Here is a 21497-nt window from a genome sequence, read left to right as displayed (position 1 = left end):
CTTAGATTACTTAATCTAACCTCTAGTTTGAATCTGGACAGCAACTGACAGATGATCCTGTTTGGAAGGTCTCAGAGAGTTCTCAGTTATTTTGACTACTTTTGTCGAAGTTCTATTCTTTGAGGGCATTACAGACTAGTCCTTTTTTTACGTGATGTCTTTTAAGTATTTGGGTAGTACCTGATATTTTGACATTTACTACATGATACATTCTGTGGTAAACATTTCTTCAAACTCAAAGAATGAAAGTTTTTGTTAAGCATTATGAATTGCATTTGGTAGCCTTCAAATCTACCATACCACAGTCTATCTACAGTTAGTCAAATCCAACAGCAATTCATTTTTTTTTTTCGGTATGTGGGCCTCTCACTGTTGAGACCTCTCCCGTTGTGGAGCACAGGCTGTGGACGCGCAGGCCCAGCGGCCATGGCCCACGGGCCCAGCCGCTCCGCGGCACGTGGGACCCTCCCGGAGGACCGGGGCACGAACCTGTGTCCCCTGCATCGGCAGGCGGGCTCTCAACCATTGCCCCACCAGGGAAGCCCCAATCTTTATTTTAGTAGAACTTTTATTTTGCAATTATCTCATTCTAATCAATTATTTTATCCTTCATTATTTACTAAAAATTATAGAACATCATCTAGTTCTGTATTTCAGATAGACTTGTATCTTACTAAAAACTAATTAAAATAGTAATGAAATACATTACTAGTTCCTTTTAAGGGATATTTCATATTATCCATCATTTTATTTTTAGTAAGAGCCTATAATCATTGTAAATTATGTGATTAGTCTCTTTATTTTTTCCCACATCAAGTGTAGAGTCTGTAAAACAGTGACTTTCATTCTGGATATTTTGAAACTGCCACTGCTTTGATTTAGTTTGGGTTAAAATATTTAACATATCTTGAAATTTTAATTTATATTACTGTAAAGTCTGAGATTTTCAGTTTACTTGTTTTTAAAAATGCTCTTAATTTCTTTTTCTGCTGTTTCCTCATTCTTGGAGTCTTTCTTATTTATTTATTTATTTTTGGAGTTCTTATTTTATCTATGTAATTGGTACTTTTATAGAAGGTATAGGATTTGGAAAACTCTCCTTTGTTTTCTCTAACACTATTCTTTTTGTAGTTTTCTTCCTATTTCTTTAAATATCTTCCCTTTCACTTCCTTCTCTGCCAGTCATTATTTAAATGTTTGCTTTCCCCAGGATTCTCTCCCCAATTACATCCTATTTTTCTTTGACGACCTTAGCTACTCAAACTAGTTGCTTTTGCTATCATTTATATGCTTTTGGTTCTTAAATTTATATTTCTAGTCTAGATCACTTGCCTACTACAGGATGTCCCACTTTCAGGTTTGTAACCTCAAGTTTAACCTGTGCAAAAGAAAATTTATTCTCTTTTTGATACTTCCTCCTACCCCCAAATTTGTCTTCCTCTGTTCCTTATTGGACACCACCATCCAACCACTTGTCCAAACTACCCTGTCTGTTCCTTTTGACTCCTCCCTCTTTGTACCTTCTAAGTTCAGTTGGTCTCCAAGTCGGCTTCCTACAAGTTTGTCTAGCCATTTCTCTCATATTGCAGAACTTTATGTTTGTTTGCAAATTAAAACTACACTCTTGTTCTTAACATGTGGCTCTCTCCACCTAGAATGATAATCCTCCCCCCTTTGCTGAATTCCTACTTCTTCTTCAAGACTTAGTTTAGTTATTACTTCTTGCAGGAAGGTTAGGGCTGCACTACGGTTCTCCTATAGCAGTCTCTTCTGTCATAGCTGTTGTCACATAGAGTTATAATTCTCTTTGTATGTGATTATCTTCTCTTATCAGACTATGAGCTCCTGAAGGCCAGGGACTGCGACCTGTATTTGTCTTCCCTGCATTTAGCCTAGTGCCTGGGGCATGGCAGGTCTCATGAAAACCTTGCTAAAAGAATTAATGTGATTGTGTATGTGTTTTTTCCAATTAGATATATCAGTTGATTTTAAGACTGTAGCAGTTGCACCCTTGTTCCCCTCTGAATTTGGAACCAATTGAGAGAAATATAAATATCAGACTGATAAAAGTCAAAATATGAGCTTTATTACTAGTAAAGCCGGGTCAGAAAATATGGTTTGACTTTTGTCTATCATCAGGCTTCCCACTTACTTTCCAGCCAAATCTAGACTTTCTAGCGATGTGTCTAAGGGACATTCCAGGTTGGCAGAGCAAATGCACTTACCAGCCTTCTGCAAGGAGGACACTCTTGAGTTAGACTTCTGGGTAACCCCCTAGTGGCCACGTAGAGACAGCCTTCCAGGACCAAATATACTGATCACGTAGAGGCAGAAAGAGTGACTTGCAGAATGCAGATTTGAAAGAGAAACCTTTGAGAGTGCACTGTTCATTCATTCAACAAACAGATATGCACTCACTCTATGCGCTGGGCATTGCATAAGTGCTAAGGATACATATCCGGAGCTTATGTTTCAAGGCACGCTCAGTTCCTTTGTCCAGACTCACCAGTAAAATAAGTCACGCTTCCTCCTTATAATAGAAATTTCTCTAGGAAAGGTAGGTCGGGAGAATAGAAAATTTTTCCAAACTGTATAGCTCATTCTTTAGCTATTGCATGTAAAATAAATTCCAAGGACTGATCATTTTAAGGATAAAGTGACATGCAATACAGAGAAGCATGCCAGAGCAGTCTTTTAGGAAAAGGGGAAATTTCAAAGCTGTGGTCATATTTTAGAAAATCATGTGCGACGTCTGACCATGGTAATTTGTTTTCCTTTGCTCCAGTACTTGATTTAGGATTTTAAAGGCCATTTAGTGCCTCGCCCTGATTTACCTCCAGCATGGGTCTGCCAAGTATTCACTTAACGTAAGTTGCTTAGAAAATCTAGTCCACAGGGAGGTATGGTGGTGGCATCTCACAGTGATGGGGAAGTTCTAGAGACCTCAGCCACGAATACCAGTGCACTGTTGGCAGTGAAGTTCTATCAGGTCAGTATCTTCTGTGACGTTGTTTCCAAATGCCCTAGCATTTATCATCTCTGTCATTCATTTGGTCTCATAAATGGTGCTTTATATGATTCATTTATTATAATGTATTAGATGAACTTAAGATGCCGCCGGTATTATAATTTTTTACCCATTGCGTAGATTAGGTAGTAAGTACAATGTCCTGCGTACCTCAAGTACACAATAAGAAAAAATCATATACGTAGTTCTTTAAATCATTATGCAAGGGGAGTGGTTCTTGAGAACTTGAATGGTCATAGTAGGAAGCGGGGGTTATTTCTAGAAATAGGAGTTCTGGTATCCCATCTCTAGAGACTGACTCAGAAGGTCCTGGCTGGGACCAGGGAGTATTCAGTTAAAAACATATATTCCAGTAGACTCTTTTTCAGATGCCTCATAGAACCCTAAGGAAAGCATTGTACTATGGAAACACAGTTTACTTAGGTAGGATTTCTTATGAGGTAACCTTTTAACAAAAGAGAGTAATAAACACATTCACACCATAAAAGCAGAAGAGTTGAGAGTGTTGTTTTAGTTAAGGAAGTTGAGGGTGTTCTAACTGTTCCCTAGAGATAACGTTTGTGTTAAGAGTGTGGTAGAAAAATCAGCATAATTCGATATATATAATTCTACCTGGAGACTGAGGGTGAATTTGGTTACTTGCCATTATGGTTTTGTTTGCATCTGCCTTTTCTTTTTAGTAAAGGAATACTCATCTTGTTTTCTGTAGTATTGATTTCTTACAATTTTGTTAGTATTTTTTGTTGTTGTTGCTTGATATTTAAAAAAAATTTTTAACATCCTTATTGGAGTATAATTGTTTTACAGTGGTGTGTTAGTTTCCTCTGTATAACAAAGTGAATCAGCTATACATATACACATATCCCCATATCCCCTCCCTCTTCCATCTCCCTCCCACCCTCCCTATCCCACCCCTCTAGGTGGTCACAAAGCACCAAGCTGATCTCCCTGTGCTATGCGGCTGCTTCCCACTAGCTATCCGTTTTACATTTGGGAGTGTGTATATGTCCATGCCACTCTCTCACTTTGTCCCAGCTTACCCTTCCCCATCCCTGTGTCCTCAAGTCCATTTTGTACGTCTGCATCTTTATTCCTGTCCTGCCCCGAGGAAGAGAAAAACAGATACCGTATGCTAACACATATATGGAATCTAAAAAATAATGAAAAACAAAAAACAGTTTTGTTATATTTTGAAGGTCTTCATGTTAGGAACCAGTTTTGTGACTTATTCACACATCCCATCACAGTCCCTAGCTTCGTACCTTGACTGTAGTAGGCATTTGATAGAACATTAATTACAGATGTGCAGGGAATTTACCAGTTAATAACAAAAATTATTACATCATTTGATATATTATGATTGTAGTTATTATATACTAGAAAAATTAAAGCCAGGTAAACTCTTAAGTTATTATTATTTTTTTAACCAATGTTCTATGTTTCTTTTTTTTTTTCTTACCTTTTTCTTTATCTTCCTTGGCTGGATTGTTGTTGCTTTTCCTCATTTTGTAGCTATAACTGAAAACTTGTCTACTTTGTTTGATGCCTTTAGACATGTCCCGATACTCCGTCTAAGAGAATAAGGATAATCCTAGGTCCTAGGTTGCCTGTGACTGCCAAGATTTATATCACTGGTCCTGGCATAATTATTAATAGCATCCTCAAGTCACTCTAGAGATGCTAAATTACTAAGCATCCCTGGGCCTCACAACCATCTGAATCAGTGATTTGCAAATGGAGTTCTTGCCTTTACTTATCCATAGAGGTCCTTCTGAGGCTCTGTAAGTTTGTCTTTGCTGTGTTAATGTTAGTGGCTCTTTCTGTATTTTGATTTCTAATGTGAGGATTCCTAGACCCTGAAGTTTTGTTGTCCTCTAACAAGTAGCACTAATAGCACCTTTATTTTTATTGAGAATTTTTGTGTTTTTTAAATGTGGAATTTTTAACTTATTTTAATCTTATTTTTGAACTATACAATAGAAGGTTTTGGCTGTCTCAAGAAAATTTTGCCCTTTCAAAATGGATTCTAAATGGGTGAGAGAGAATTCTTGGGCCATTAGCTTATGTCTAGGCATTGATATAAGAAAAACAATGTTCAAGAACACATAAAAAAACAATATCCCATGGTGTTCCATGAACATTTGTTCATGTTAAGGGTCTTTACAAGAAGTTCTAACTAAAGGGAAAGTTGTAAGTTCAGTTTCTTTTGTTCTTTTCCATAGTAAAGGAATTTAGATATACCCTGATCTCAGTTTTTGTTTATCTTTGAAGAACACATTTCCTTCTTAATGTAGGATACTCCTGTACTCTTTGGCTAGCTTTGTCATATTACATATTTACCAAGATTTGCTCTGAGAAGTGGAAAGTAAGTTTTTGTACAAAGCTCCAAAGATTGGTTTGTTGAAATATACTACAGAGATGGAAACTGTCGGAGCCCTCAATTACTTGGCCAACTGTTTCCCTAGCTGGGTGTTAAATCTCCTTTTGAAGATAAAGGGTTTTTTGTCAGCTAGAGTTTTTGGTAGACTGTGTTTTAAATAGGACTCTTAAAACGCATTTGTGCTTTAGTACTTTACCTTCTCAGTTACGCTATAAATTTTGCATGCTCTGATTTGCCCTATGCCCTTCTTCCTCTATCTTAATCATAATCCTGAAATTTATCTTTGACCATTACATAATTCTCTCTTCCCCCCAAACACATTAATTGTGCAAAATAATTATCAATATAATAGTCAGTACCATGGTGTGGATTCAAGAGGAAAGTTGTTGTTCACATGCTTTTTTAAACAATTACATCTTGAGAAAATGTGATTCCTTTTGTAATTCTTAACAGTTCTACGGACATTATCATAGAGGACCTTTAGTCAGTATTTTATCTATTAAACAAAAAAGGAAATCACATACTATTTCAGTTTTCAGTTCTGCCTCATCTAATTTCTTACCTCCGGAGATGGGGACACTGGAGCGCTGTGTACTCCCTTCCAAGACCACCCCTGAGTGCACTTGAAGAAGGTCTGTGGCACGCAGCATCTGGTCATATGGTCTTAGAAGTAGGGATGAACCATACATTATGTCCTAATGGTGGTGGGGACAGAGGTGTGAGTACTTTTTTTTTTCCTGTTTTCCTGTTGCAGCTCTGGTTTCTGTGTCATCCAGTGGATCCTTTCTTATTTGTTTTGCAAACTAAGCCAACATCAGATGAAATGAATAGAGAATTGTATTTCCTTATTTTAATGTTTGTGGTATTTTTTTTTCATAGGAGGATTCCAAAAGGTTTTCAAATGCAATCTTGCAGGATTAGATTTTCTAAAAGCCATGATTATTCTGTATTTTATTGCTCTTGTCCTTGTGTAACTCTATTGAGTAATATTTTTTTTCAGTTAAGTATGATAGTATACTGTAAAGTCTATGTATAAATCTGTAAATTGACTGTAAGTAGGACAATGCCTAATATATTTTTTTCCTTTAAAATTGTGATAGTGGGGGAAAAATGTGTTGAGTACAGACTGATCACTAGTTGATGCAGCAAAATGCTGTTTTTTCCCTACAGAGAGTATCTCAGAGTAGTGTTTTGTTTTGTTTTGTTTTGTTTTTTTTGTTACGCGGGCCTCTCACTGTTGTGGCCTCTCCTGTTGCGGGGCACAGGCTCCGGACACGCAGGCTCAGCGGCCATGGCTCACGGGCCCAGCCGCTCCGCGGCATGTGGGATCTTCCCGGACTGGGGCACGAACCCGTGTCCCCTGCATCGGCAGGCGGACTCTCAACCACTGCGCCACCAGGGAAACCCTCAGAGTAGTTTTGTGAAGTGTGCAGAGTTTTGTCCATGTTATGCCTTTTGTAGAGGCAAGTATTGCAATGCAGTGGAAAGACCATCTTTTAAAAAAGAATTGGAACTTTAATTCCATTTACTGCCTTTGTTGTCCTCTTTTCCATGAAGTTTATGTGCCTGGGAATAAAGAACAAGTAGTGAAATTGAGAATGAAAGGAGAGAACGTATAGAATTACATGCGGAAAGAATCATGTAATAAAATACTCCTCTAATGGATTAGAATCCTTTCAAAAGGAACACTTTCCTAAAGATAAGACTATTTTGTTCCCATTTTACTTTGACCCCTGTCTAATTAGTCACCAAACCCTTTTGCTGCTTCCTTTGTGCCGCCTTCTATGTTCCTTCCTTTCTAAGCTCTGGGTCATTAGAAAACGCCTTTTGGGTTTTCCATGCAGCGTCCTCCACAGTGAAACTTGCACTGTTCCATCTGCCTGTCATTGTCCTCCACTGTCTTCAGTGTATCCTTATAGTTCAGTCTACTTGTTCTTCAGGGGGAGCCCTCAGCTCAAATCCTATGTCCTTCACAAAACCTGCCTTCATTTGACCTGGGAGTGCTTTCTCTCTTCTCTCAACTTCTGTGGCCCTATGGCCATGTGGTCCATTTGACATTAGATGTCCCTTGTCCTCCAGTGTTGTCCAAATCTTGTTTTAAATTTCAATTTTTAAACCTTTGTCTTTTCAAGTAGATAGTTACCTTATTGATCCTCTGTGGCTCTTAACCCAGTACCTTGTGCATGTGTTGAAGTGCAGGAATAACACCCGTATTACAGGCTTTATATATGGTGTCTATATGTGTGTGTATGGTATATGTAAATCTGCATATTAAGTGTTCAGTACTTGGGAGGGATATGTGTGAGTGGGACTGTAATATTACTAAGTCTTTTAATTGTATGAAGTGAATGTCTTGTTCTGACACTAACTGAATGAATAACTTGACTTTTAATTTTAACCTTGAAGAGAATATATGTGACACAGACTCTTTTTTTTTGTGTGGTACGCGGGCCTCTCACTGTTGTGGCCTCTCCCGTTGCGGAGCACAGGCTCCGGACGCGCAGGCTCAGCGGCCATGGCTCACGGACCCAGCCGCTCCACGGCACGTGGGATCTTCCCGGAACGGGGCATGAACCTGTGTCCCCTGCATCAGCAGGCGGACCCTCAACCACTGCACCACTAGGGAAGCCCTGATGCAGACTCTTTTAAAGGGCTTTGGATACCATAGAGCTCGAGGTCTTGAAGTAGTGAATTTTTTAAATCTTCTAATAGAAAAACACGCTGTCTCTTTTCACCTTGATTACTGATAGCTTCCACTAGGCCTAAAAATAAAGCATGAATTGTTTAGAGTGATTCATTTGACACGGTCAGCTGTTCGCTGGAGAAATTACATTGTTCTGGCATTTATTTAGTATTTTGTGGTGGACAGTGTACTTTATCATTTTGATTTTTATAGCACATATCAACAGATATTAAATTCATTTTGTTTACCAGTGAACTTTGGGTCCAAATTCATTTAGTGAAGGAACATTTTTTGTGAATGTCTGCTATATTCCAGACACACACAACAATGAACAAACCATATGGGCTTTATGTTGGAGTGACTCATCTTCAGGGGGGAAAGACAGACATGTGTATAAATAAGTACAATAATTTGTTATAGATACAATGATAGAAATATCATAAAGACCAAAATCCAGTAATCATAGCCATTCCCATTGGAAAGTATGACACTTAGGAAGCCCTAAATATGCCAGAGAATTCCTAATGCATTACATGTTAGAATTAACAGAGATAATATAATTGTTTTGTAGAAGTTATAGATACTGTTAATTTCTCCTTTAATAGATCATGAGACAAACCTAATTCAAAATCATACAGTTGGTTCCCATCATAAGATCTAAACATTCTTCAACTTCATTATTTTTGTTTTAGAGGATAGCTTTTTCCCAAGTACCCAGTGCCATGATGGTGTTTAATAATAGACATTAATATTGTAATTATTATTTTTTTAATAGTGTAATTATTAATAATTTAATACTGGAGATATTACTATTTCCAGTTAGATTTAAATTATCATTGGTAATATAGTTAGTTGAAAGCATAAGTAACTTATTTTAAAAGGGGTCTTAATTAATTATCCAAACTCCCAGACTTACAAAGCTGCATAGGAAAGCAAACGTCATCACAAACTAGGAGTCCTCACCGGTGGACCAACCACTTAGATTATTGGCCCCATTAAGCAGAATTCTCCCAGCATCCCTGTATGCCCATGTCCCCGATCCATGGCTTCTGTCAGCTCAGCCATGAGGTTTTCTGTGCAGCTACTCAAGTCCTTCTGTGAATGCCTGTTGGATCAGGACGGGTTGGAAATTATTTCTGACACCTCACCATGAAAGAAGGAGGACGATAGAGGTCGATACATTTCACTCCTGCCTGAGGCGAGGACTAGGAGATGCTGGTGAATCCACATGGTGTCTTGGGTGTCTTTAAAGAAGAAATGGTTAATTTAGGAGAGCAGAATTTACCAAAAAAAAAAAAATTTTCCAAAAGGTTTTATATATATATATATATATATATATATATATATATATATATATATATATATAATGTTTTTAAAGTGGCTTCTATATTCCAGGCAATTTTTTATATTGATTTAGTACTCCTAACCCTGAGAGATGGGTAGGATTTTTCTGTTTCCTCACTAAGGCTCAGAGAGCATTATTGAACAGGTTGCCCCATGAGCCTGTGTGCACACCACTGTAATATGCAGCTTGGCACTTTTTTTTGGGTCATAATTTTTCTTTCCAGCTATGCCCCAGTTCCATTTTCCCATAGTTCACTTACCTACTTGAGACTTCCTGTTTCTCCTCCTGCTATATCATACGTAGGGTTCTAAATTCCATATGCTGCAGGAGGAGAATGGTGAATTACCTTGTCCTTTATGTGTTAGAATTAAATTTAAAGGAAGAATTCGTATTGCTTAGACCTGCCAGTTGCTTGAGGCTTTCTTGTGATATGCTTAGCCCCTTTTTCCTTTGGACAAGATGAGGTTGGGAAGCAGAAAACTGAGGAGTTTGTTGGAAGGGATCAGAAGCTAGGATGAGGAGGAATTAAAGGAATGCTTTAAGAAAACCATATAAGTTTATTTTCTTATTCAAACTATATGAAAATCTATATTTAGTAAACTAGCAATACAATACTTTAATAGTGTCTTGTTTAAGCTGTTTGGCCTTGTCAGCAGAATTTGATAGGGATATTATCAAGTTCTCCATAGCTTTATATTTGATGTCAACACGTTAGCTAAGTTACAGTGTATTAGAACCTTCTGCTAATTAATTACAAGTAAAGTGAACTAGGCGCTTCCTGCACAGTAGGTAAAAGGATCTAAGCAGGAAGATCAGCTAGAAAATCGTCTCCTACAACATGAAGGACTATGTTCAGGTACCTGCAGCTGAACTCGAAAAGCCTTATGAACTGACTTCAGCAAGGGAGTCACCCACATTTCTGTGCCTCAGTAGGTCCAATGATTTTATTTTACTTGTTCTTGTGGTGTTTATAAGTACAGAATTGTCTTATTTAAAATAGAGTTCTTTTGTGATTACTGTTACCACTCACTTTCACCTTGTATTACCTTCAGTATGTTATCATTTTATAGAAACCTGAGTAAATTGAAGCTTTCAAATCTAGTTTCATCTGTCTTCTCTATAGTTGGTAAGTTTTCATGCATAGTAAGTGGTCAAGAAGTTGTTTTTGTTTTGTTTCGTTTTGAACCTCCTGGAGAAGCTCACTGTGATTGTTTATTTACCTCCATGGCAGTGCGTTCCTCATCTGTTAGCCAGACTCATTCCTGCAGTCATGTTCATGGGTAGTGGTTTGTGGAGAGCTAAAATGTTTAAAGTAATTTAGAAATTGTCTGGTACTTGAATTCAGAGTGGCAGTTACCCTTTAAAGTCATCAGATCTGCTTGGAATCTCAGCTCCTCTCCTTACCGGCTGTATGATATGGGACAAATGGGCCTCCCTTAGCCTCTGTTTTCTCGTTTATCACACAAAAGTGAAAATAGCACCTCAGAGAGCTGCCGTAGGAGTACATGAATGATGCTGTAAAGTACTTAGTGTAGCGCTGCACACATCACGTTCAGAAAACAGCAGTTACCCCACTGGTTCTCCTCTTGTTATTGAAGGCTTGTTGTGAACCACATGTAAAATTTGTTGGAGTTTTAGATGATTGATTCTCAGCAAAGGTTGTCACGTTGCTGGCAATACTATCTCAAGGGCCCTCAAGCACCTCTGCTTACCCCGATTATAAGTACTTACAGCGTTACTAGTAATAACTACCATTTTATTGAATGCTTACTGTGTATTACACCCTTAATAAGAACTTCACATATAGTTTCATTTCATTTTCCCAATAAATATGAAGAAGGCGTTATTACACCCATTTAACTGATAAGGAAATGTAGGTAAAATAAGAGAAGGTAACGTGCCTTCCTAGGTGGACAGTGAGAGACCTTGGGTTCACCACGGTCTGTGTGACCCCAGAGCCCCTGCCCTTTAACCCCATGCTACCCATGTCTTTTTACTCATCTGTCTCTTCCAGTACACCTAAGCTTCCTGAAAGTGGGAACTGGATATTATGTGTATTTCAAGTCCCCATTTTTTGGAAGCCTCTTTAAACTAAAAGCAGTGTATAATATCAGAAAGTATCAATGTGAGACATAATACCTTATTAAGAATTCTTTCTTACCTATTGAAAATTACATAATTTACCATTCTGACAGGAAACTTGAAGCTTTGGGACTTGTTTTTCAGTTCCATTCTCTCTTTGCCATAATAGCAATTTGAATTTACTATATTTGGCCTTGTGTTAGTGATAGCAGAGTATTCATACTAATCTTCTTACCAGGTTATAAGCTTCTTTCATCATTGCAGTTCCTAGCTCAGTGCCCTATATAAGTTAATCACTTGATACATATTTGATTTTAATTTATTTCAGTGTATTAATATTCATCTGAAGTATTTTTATATTAGGTATAGTTGACACAGAGATATGACTTTTGCTTACTTGACTTTTACCCTTGTTTTTCTTTCTAGTAATCTAGCCTGTGTTTTGCTTTTGGACTTTAAAAAGAGTTCAGGTATTTTGGTGTTAGTCTGAAAAAAATTCCCTAATGGACTCTTTGGAATTTTTTCTTCTATTAAAGTAGAAAACATCCTGAACAATGTATAACATTTTACATTATCAGCATGTAGTGCCTATGTATATATTGCTGAATTATTCACTATTTTTTTTAATAACAAGTTTATGAACTTCTCAAGGGCAGGGATCTTGTCTCTTATACTTTCTTGTATCTGTGGCATCTAGCCACTGATGGTGGCTAGGGACATAGCAGGTGCAGATGAAATATTTGGATGTTGATTGATTTGACCACCAATATCTCTGGGTTTGTGGAAAGAGCATGAGGTTTCAGAGTTAGACATTGGATTCTCACCCAGCCATTGCTGTTGAGTAAGTTACTTGGTCAGTTCTGCTACAGTTTCCACTCTTGTAAAGTAGTAGTGATAATAATACCTAACAAATTTGCTGGAAATGTTAAATAATGTATGCACACTGCTTTATGATAACTAAAGATGCTGTACTTGTCTTAATTCTGTCTTGTTTTTATCAATATAATGGCTCCATTCTATGACAAATCTGGACTCAGTCTTATATGTTTTGGCCTGTTGGGCACTTAACTTGACGTGGTATATGACTGCATGCATGAGTCATGTATACTTCATGAGCAGAGTGAGGTCTGGAGAAGTTGTCTGTTGAATAACATTACTCAATAAGATAATAGAAGTCTGCTTAAGTCTGCGTTCTCTTAACTTCTAGCTTAAGTGTTCTCTCATACCATATTTTGGTTTCTAAATACATACAAGTACACACTTACACACAGACACACATACTCCAGTTTCATAAATCATGGGAAGAATTTTATAATGGCTCAAGACCAACATTCCCATTAAGTTATTAGTTTGTAGGACAAGAAAATGGATCCCTCCTACTTACATAGTTCTTTCCAGAGAGTTGATGTGCCTTACCCAAGGTCGTGTAGCCATTCAAGTGAAACAATTGGAATGAACCCAGGTCTTCTAATCCAAATCCTTGACCCTTTCCAAGATGCCAGCAACTGAAAATGTATAGAGCAGCCTTTGAGCATTTTTTGAAATTCCTGGACTTTCCCTTGATGTTGATTCTCCCTCACTCTTGTGGTTCCTTTGTATGATGCATCATATAGATACAGGTGTTAACTGTTTTCACCAGCTACACTAGGAGCGAACTGCCATTTTAAGACCATTGTAGCTGGAGCTGAGTGGATGGGGCTGGGCAGGAAAAGTGGGGGTGAGAGAGGTGGAGGTAGGGGTAGGGGCTGCAGAGAGTAGTAGGAAATGAGACCAGAAGGGAGGCAAGGTGGGGTACCAGTTGTGTATATGCTTTATAGGATGAATTGGGCAGGTTTTATGTGAATGTGCATGCATGTGTGTACACACACACATGCCCCAAAACATTTTGAACAGTTTGGTTTGAAACTTTGGAGTAATTAATTAGCATGTTCATTTTGACCTGGTGTCTTTGGGGAGGGGAGGAGAAATTTAACTTTTTCACTTCTTAAGTAATAATTGAATTTGCATGCCTTTTTCTATTTCTGGCTGTTTGAACTTTCCCCCTTTATTTTAAATAACCCATAAATATTCAGAAACTTGAATTTCTAGGTCAGTTTACAATACGATTAATCTCTGTACTTTGTGATTTTATTCTTTTTGAACAGGAGTGTGTTGCTGCTGTTCAGCTTTGCGTCCTCGCTACAAACGCCTGGTGGACAACATATTCCCTGAAGATCCAAAAGTAATTTGATCTACATCTACTGATCCTTCTCTTTGCTGACCCATCCTTCCCCCCTGCTGACCTCCCTAAAGGTTTCCCTAATTTCATTTCTCTACTTTTACTCCCAAATCTCATCATGTACACTACTATTTTTATACTACTGTTTTTTTTTAACCTTTAAATGATCCATGCTTGCTTGTCTGACTTTCAGATTCTTTTCTTAGATTAAAGCATAAATTCAGAATGATGGACGGATGATGTTCTTTAGTCTGTATAGTTCCTAAATTCAAGTAATACTCACTTACCAAAAATTTATGAACTAGTGTCAGATCATTTGTATGAAATGCCAAAAGAACACAACTGTGAATACAGACTTGGTCTTCTGCTCTCGCCAAGCTCCTAGACAAGTAAATTGGCAATTACAATATTGTGTGAAAGAATATGTTGTGATAGAGAAATAAGTACAGGGTACTGCTGGAGTAGGTAGGAATGATATCTAATCTGGGCTTGGGAGAAGAAAGGCCTGAAGGAAATGAAATCTAGGCTAAGATCCAAAGAATAAATAGGGTTGGCCACACAATTTTCAGAAGAGAATTGAGAAGTAAAGGGAGAATATTCCAGGCAGAGTTTGTTCTCTTTTTACTTAAGTGCTTTTTAATTTTTTATAAAAGTTACTTTATTGTGGAAGACGACTGGTTTCAAAGCAGTTGTCTTTGATTGATTTTGTTTGACACTATCTTAAATTTTCCAAGACTCCTTTAGTCTAGTGTTAAATGGATAGGGACAAAAAAGTGTTACATGGGTTTGACTTCCAGAAGTTGCTTTATTTTAAAATGTAGCCAACCCTAGAAACCTTTTGGTTATCTTGATATTAATTTATGAGATACACCTCATTTTTAATCAAATCTGATTTAAATATTCAGCAATTTGTAGGAGGCCTATCAATTAAATATTTTGGCTGCGAGATATCCTGGATAATTTATGGCATATAAATAACTCTAAGATATGGTACCTGCCTTTAAGAAGCTTTCCATCCATTTGACTGCTATAAAGCGAAAGCATACTAAATATTAAATCACAATGCATAAATCAGTAAGAAAAATGTTAAGTAAAACAGGTGGTAAAGTTTCTGCCTTTATATCAGGGAGGTATCACATGGGTTGGCAATCTCTGTGAAGCATTCTCAGAAGAAATGTAATTTGCTGAACTCTGAAGGATGTACACCATCTGGAGAAGCAGAGATTAGTCTCTTTGTTGCCGGCAAGAGAAAAATCATGGTAAAGTAAGAGATACCTTTGCGAACAAGAGCCTTCAAATGAAGGTGCCTATAGCCTAATTGAAGTGTAATGAGTGATAATTGTACACAATTCCCGATTGGAAGTTTCAGAAGTATCATTTAATAGACAGAATATTCAGATCATTTCCTTAAGGAATCTGGAACATACGATTACTGAAGATAGGTGGAGCGCAGATTAGGGAGGAATGTGAATGACAGACAAGGCACCTGCTTTATCCCCTGTAACTTACAGGCAGTGAGGGAGCTTTGAACACTTTTGATCATGGGAGTGGTGGCAGGTAAATTAGAGAATGGTTACAGAAAGAATCTTTATTTTTGCCCAGTATTTAGATAAGATTTACTTAAATAGCAATCTGTAAAATAAGGTTTAAGGAAAAGGAAAGATTTACATGAACCTTGCATACATATGGCAACCATAAACCCAATTGACTACATTTCTTATTTTTAATTTATTAAACGAACAAATCTTGTGGTATATCCAAAACACGTCCAACAGTAGATACCGAGAGTGCAGAGGTCGACATGTCATAGTCTCTGCCTTCAAAGAGTGCTCTAATGAGGGGAACAAATAACCAAACCTTTTCTTATATTCTTATATAGAATAAAATATATTCTATTCCTTACATACTATATGCAGTTAATTGAGCTATTCTTCTGTAAAGGAAGGTGTTAGAATAATCCATTGCTTGTGAAGCATATTTAAATGCTTTTCCTAAATGGGGCATTTATTTAACTTTTTGAAAATTCTACATATCCAGAATGGTGATTAGCTCTTAAGAGGCTATATCCAGGAAGGTTCAGCATAAATATGGATTAATTACCAATCCAAAAAGGGGAAATGTGAAGCAGGCAACACTTAGAAATACAAAAAATAAGCATGAAAATATAAATATAACCTATTTCACTTCTTTTTATTTTTATTTTTAGGATGGCCTTGTTAAAGCTGATATGGAGAAATTGACATTTTATGCTGTGTCTGCTCCAGAGAAACTGGATCGAATTGGTTCTTACCTGGCAGAAAGGTTGAGCAGGGATGTTGTCAGACATCGTTCTGGGTAAGGAAACTAGTTGCTGCTAATATAGTATCTTTGGAAAATTCTTCCTAGGCTAAATCATCCTATAAATTATTTTGCCATCTAGTCAGGGAAAGATAACATATGGAGAATAAAACATTGTAATATCATATAAGGAAATGTGTAATACCGAATAGATGCTGTAGCTTTTATTACTTTCCTGGTGGTCAGGTTTAAGAATAAACTCATGTTACTTAACAGAGTTGTTTAAGTATCCATTAATTTTTAAGACTTCCCTAATGGAAATAGTAGAAATTGATTCCCTTAGTCTGTCAGCGCAGTACTGTAATTTAAAAATCAGTCTCAAAATTGAAAACTATCAGAAATTCTGTTAACGAACTGATTTTTATCACAGCTCCAGTTTTACCTGTCAGAGGAGCAATAAAAGAGAGCTATGCTAGGCTTAAGGTTCAGAATATGTAAGCATGCTGATTGGACCTGTGCTAGCTATACGTCTACCTATAAATAAAGGTCTGCCATCTTAATCCATTCTCTGTGCTTGAACAGCAGTAACTTTGCAATTTGGTTTATAAATACTTTTCCGTATTGTCATTTTATGATACTAGTTTCTTAGAGTATTCCTTTCTCCAGGTGCTCTACTGGCTTTCTCTACTTCTGCATTGTTACCATTTAGAGCATTTGATACAAATGTGAGTCTTGATACAAGTAGTTTTTATAGTTGACTGTTCAAGCAAAGTTATCTGAAGTCTGAATTTTAATTTTTAGTACAAGCTTTAAAATCTGATGAATTATATGGTAAAATGTATGATACCTTTCCTTATAATATTGCTGATACTGTTTTATATACTCATTTACAAATACAAATAGATTGTGTTAGAAATTTAGGCTCATTTCTTATAATAACTTTTGGGTTGGATGCAAAGAAATGTGGTTAAAAGCCTGGAAAATGGAGAATATTTGTGTTTACAAAAAAATTCACATGAAGGTAATGTTAAAGAAGCTCTGGGAGAGTTTTTGGTGAGCAGGAGAAAATGGGATAGTACAGTATAGTTTCTGTATACTTCCACATGAGGATTATTTTATAATCTCAAGATCATTTGTGTTGTGTGAAGATTAGGATCTCACTTAGAAGCTGCTAAATCTGCCTTTCTGTGCTCTGTGCATTTAAGTAAACTTATTTTAATTATCCCTGTGAAAGCGATTAGGAGAATTAAGAGAGCTAGAGATGTGTTGACATTATTTTTCTCTTATATTTAGGTATGTTTTAATTGCTATGGAGGCATTGGACCAACTTCTTATGGCCTGCCATTCTCAAAGCATCAAGCCATTTGTAGAAAGCTTTCTTCATATGGTAGCAAAGCTGCTGGAATCAGGGGAACCAAAGCTTCAAGTTCTTGGAACAAATTCTGTGAGTAAAACTATTCTCTAATTTTAAGTTTAATTAGCATAACTTGGATTAACTCTTTTTAGAGTGTCTGTCTGGTAGAAGCAGATGCTCTGGTCAGGGCATTTGGACAACCAGTACAGTGGTAGATGATTAGAACATTTTGTCTCTAGTTTTTATTGTTGCTGCTTTTGAAATCTGGGATGTTAACCAATCATAAGGAACAACAGAAACTCAGTTGGCCATAAATGGAAGGCTTTTCTTTTCCCCCATGCCTTCTTACACTACTTCTGAACTATTTCTGCTAACAGCATTCATTTTCTTTTATCCGGAACCATAGTTTGTTAAACATGTGTGGGGTTGGGGAAGGCATATCTAATAAAGAAAATAAAATACAGTGATAACCTTTCTCCTCTTGTCTTTAGTTTCATTGTATAACCTTCAGTCTTTCAGTTCCAACTTCATCTCTGAGGAAGCTTTCAGGCATTCAACCAATCTATATGTTCCCATCCAGATTTTTATCAACAAATAACAGAGTCATATACTACCTGCTATTGTTTATAGATAACTGTTTTGTGGTTAGGAAGTGTAGGGGGTGACTGACAGCATGGATTCTAGGGTTCGACTGCCTTTCTTTGAATTATGCCTGTGACACTTTCTAGCTGTGTATCTTGGGCAAGTTATTTAACCTCTCCTTGCCTTAGTTTTTCATCTGTGAAATGAAGATAATAATAGTACCGATCTTGGTACTCCTGTTGTGTGATATGAGTTAATACAAATAAAGTTCTTAGAGCAGTGTTTGGCACTGTTAGTTATTGTTGGTAGTAATATAATGTTTTTCTTTATTTGAAGCAAGAGTATGTAAATAAAATCCTCATTAAAAAGCCCTTAATATGATTTTGTCCATTTGTTTCAGAGGGAAAATATTGGCTATTTCCAAGTGCAGTTAGGTGGTGTGACAGGCTCCATTTCTGGCAACATAGCTGCTTATGCTTCTCCTATTTCCTTTACATTTAGGTGAGGAAAGTTTAGGGGAAATTTTTAAAAAAATTTTATTGAAGTATAGTTGATTTACAATGTTGTGTTAATTTCTGCTGTACAGCAAAGGACTGAGTCATAGATACATATATATATATGTTCTTTTTCATATTCTTTTCCATTACGGTTTATCACAGGATATTGAATATAGTTCCCTGTGCTATACAGTAGGACCTTGTTGTTTATCCATCCTATATATTAGGGGAAGTGTTTTAATGGTTGTGGGGGAAGGAGTTTCAGTGTAAATCTCCAGACGTTTCTTCACTTCAAGCCAGCAATGCCATTAGAATTCCTTTAATGACTCATTTGGGAAAAAGACAAAATTCTCCAGTTACCTACTTTGACTTGAATGAATTGTATTAAATGAAATGCTGTATTATCTTGGCCAACATTATTTATATAGTATTCCCTGGAAGTCTGATTTTAATTCCTTAGCGGTGCTAAGCTGTCAAACGTGACTGGTACTGATTTAGTCCCTTTGTATTTATTAGTGGTCTTTGTACATTTTATTTTAATTTGTTGACATTTGCCACTTTGTGCTGATGCTGACTCAGTATAACAGTACAGGATTTATTCAGGTTTTCCTTTGTTTTAGAAATTGTGCTAGGTACTTTGTGTTTTTACCCTTTTTTAAAATTGTGAGCTATTTCAAATATAGAAAAGTATAGAGAATAACACAGCATACCCGCATAAACACAGATTCAGGCAAGAAAATTGTTAAGTAGTTAATATATCAATAAATGATAATACATAATTATTGTTATAAATAATAATACATAATAGCAATAAATGTTAACACTCTGCAACATTGGTTCATGTTTTTAAAAGAAATAATATAGTATATGTTAGATACTTCATATACATTATGTCATTTAATTCTCACAAAAAACCTTCAAGCTTAGAAGTATTATTCCCATTTTACAGATGAGGAATTGAAGCTAAATAACATGTCCAAAGACATAGTGAAATAATAGTGTTATATAACAGGGATTCAGTGCTAGGCCTTTCCTACTCCAAAGCTTGTGTTATATAAATACACTGTCATTTTTGTGGATTAAAATCTAGGAAAAGCAGAGGTTACTTTCCTTTTTTTCTTCCTCTTGTATTCAATTGATCCATCTCACTTTTCTGAAGCCTATTGCTAATCTTTACCTTTTCTTTAACTATTGTTGACAGTTGTCCATAGGGCCCAGTCATTTAAACCATTCACTACACTAAAGCAGTGATTCTCAACCTGGGACAGTTCTCCCCCCTCACTAACCCTCACTGGACGTTTGGCAGTGTCTGGAGACGTTTTTGATTTTTCACACCTGGGCTTGGGGGAGTGCTAGTGCCTTCTAGGATGCTGGGCGTGCTGCTAAACATGCTATACGTAATGCACAGGACAGTCCCCACGACAAAGTTTATTGGGTCGAAAATTTAATAGTGCTTACTGTGAGAAACTACATCTAAGATCACAATGCTGCTGCCTTTTGTTGTACCTTTTAAAACATATCTAGCTCTTCACTTAAATTTTTTTTTATTGGAGCATAATTGCTCTACAATGTTGTGTTAGTTTCTGCTGTACGACGAAGTGAATCAGCTATATGTATACATATATCCCCTCCCTCTTGGACCTCCCTCCCACTCCCACACCTATCTGGGTCATCACAGAGCACCGAGCTGAGAGGGGGAGAAAGTAGCAAGGCCTTGTGCTAACTTTTGTTTGGTTCTCATTTGAACTTCTCAACAGCCCTGTAAGTTAAATATTCCATTTCACGGGTCACATATTTTGTTAGTAAATCCAGGATCCAAATGCAGAGCCCTCTAACAGAATCCATTTCTGATCTCTGCGCCATACTGTCTCATTTTTTCCCACTCCTACGTATGATAAGAAGTCTATAATGATAATACCTTTCTTTTTATTGATTTTTCTTAGCACAGGGTGTATAGGTTTAGAATTTGTTAGAGAGCTCCCAGAGTTACAGGAATTAGAAGAGCTTTTCCATAAAATTGGGAAGGAAGATAATATTTTATGCACTTCCCTGGAACATAGCCGCACATGTTTTATCCTGTTCTTTATGCCAAAGGGTGATAGGAGACGCTTCTGTAAATGATCACTCAGACTGTACTTGAGTATTTGTGACTTTCAATAAGTAAAAAGGGAATAAAGTTTCTCCTAAAAAATTTCTAGAACAATTTAACATTTTAATGGCCAAATTTTAAAATTTCTGATTAATTTTTTTCTAATTTAATATGTGATTTTTGGTAGCAAGTTTGGAAAATGCAAGAAAATATGAAAGAGTAAACAAGTTAAAGATACCTGTAATTTCAGTATCCAGAAGTAGTCCTTTACTATTTTAATTTCTTTTTAAAATATATTTTAGAAAATGGGGAACATATTGTATATACACTTGTATGTGTTTTTATCATTCACATTTTTTGAGCATTTCCTGGTGTCATTCAAAGTTTCTTTTTATGAAAAATACAAATATTTGGCTTAATATTTTCTGAAACTCTTCATATGGTCAGTGTGTAGTATGGGAATCTTGAAAATTGGAATCAAACCCCTGAACTGTAATGCCAGTTTCACCATTTACTCACAGTGTCATTTTGGGCAAGCAGTTTAACTTCTGGATTTCAGTGTTCCTGTCTGTAAAATGGGGATGATGACACATTCTTTACAGGATTGTAGGAATGATTAAATAAGAACTCACGTGAAAACACCTAGTACAGAATATGGTACAGAGTAGGTAATGAATGTCAGTTTCATCTCTACCAGGTGTGGTATTTGTGGTCTTTTTCTAGATAATATGAATCATGAAATTATAATTTAAAACAGATGACTTGGCTCTGGCTGAATTAATTTAAAATACTTTTAGTATCATAATTTTATTTTTTCAAATTTATTCTATGCTTACTTTAGTTTTGTTTCCAGGACAGCTTTAGGCTATTTTAGAAGTAATAAATTACTGAATAAATGAGAAAGCAAATAAGAAAAGAAGAGTACATATTAAGGAATCATATGGCTAGGCCTGTGACTCATG

At 36.5% G+C, this 21497-nt stretch overlaps 1 protein-coding gene across 6 annotated transcripts in view; it reads left to right on the top strand.

Annotated features, from left to right (window-relative positions):
• EFR3A (EFR3 homolog A) overlaps window positions 1-21497 on the top strand; it is a 181217-nt gene that overhangs the window by 20921 nt on the left and 138799 nt on the right. For 5 of the 6 annotated variants that reach the window (XR_013824491.1, XR_013824492.1, XR_013824493.1 and 2 more), the window contains exons 2-4: window positions 13663-13739; window positions 15943-16070; window positions 17307-17457. Coding sequence is in view for 2 of the 6 variants with exons in the window: in XM_079901358.1 (XP_079757484.1) it covers window positions 13663-13739; window positions 15943-16070; window positions 17307-17457 (356 nt within the window). In the remaining 4 variants the exon portion in view is untranslated. Of the gene's footprint in view, window positions 1-13662; window positions 13740-15942; window positions 16071-17306; window positions 17458-21497 lie in introns of those variants that run through there. The other variant, XM_079901359.1, reaches the window with a different exon arrangement.

The sequence above is a fragment of the Stenella coeruleoalba genome, assembly GCF_951394435.1.
Source record: "Stenella coeruleoalba genome assembly, chromosome: 17".
Lineage (NCBI taxonomy): Eukaryota > Metazoa > Chordata > Mammalia > Artiodactyla > Delphinidae > Stenella > Stenella coeruleoalba.
The sequence above is the reverse complement of the archived record's forward strand: the minus strand, read 5'-3'. Positions and strand labels throughout refer to the sequence as shown.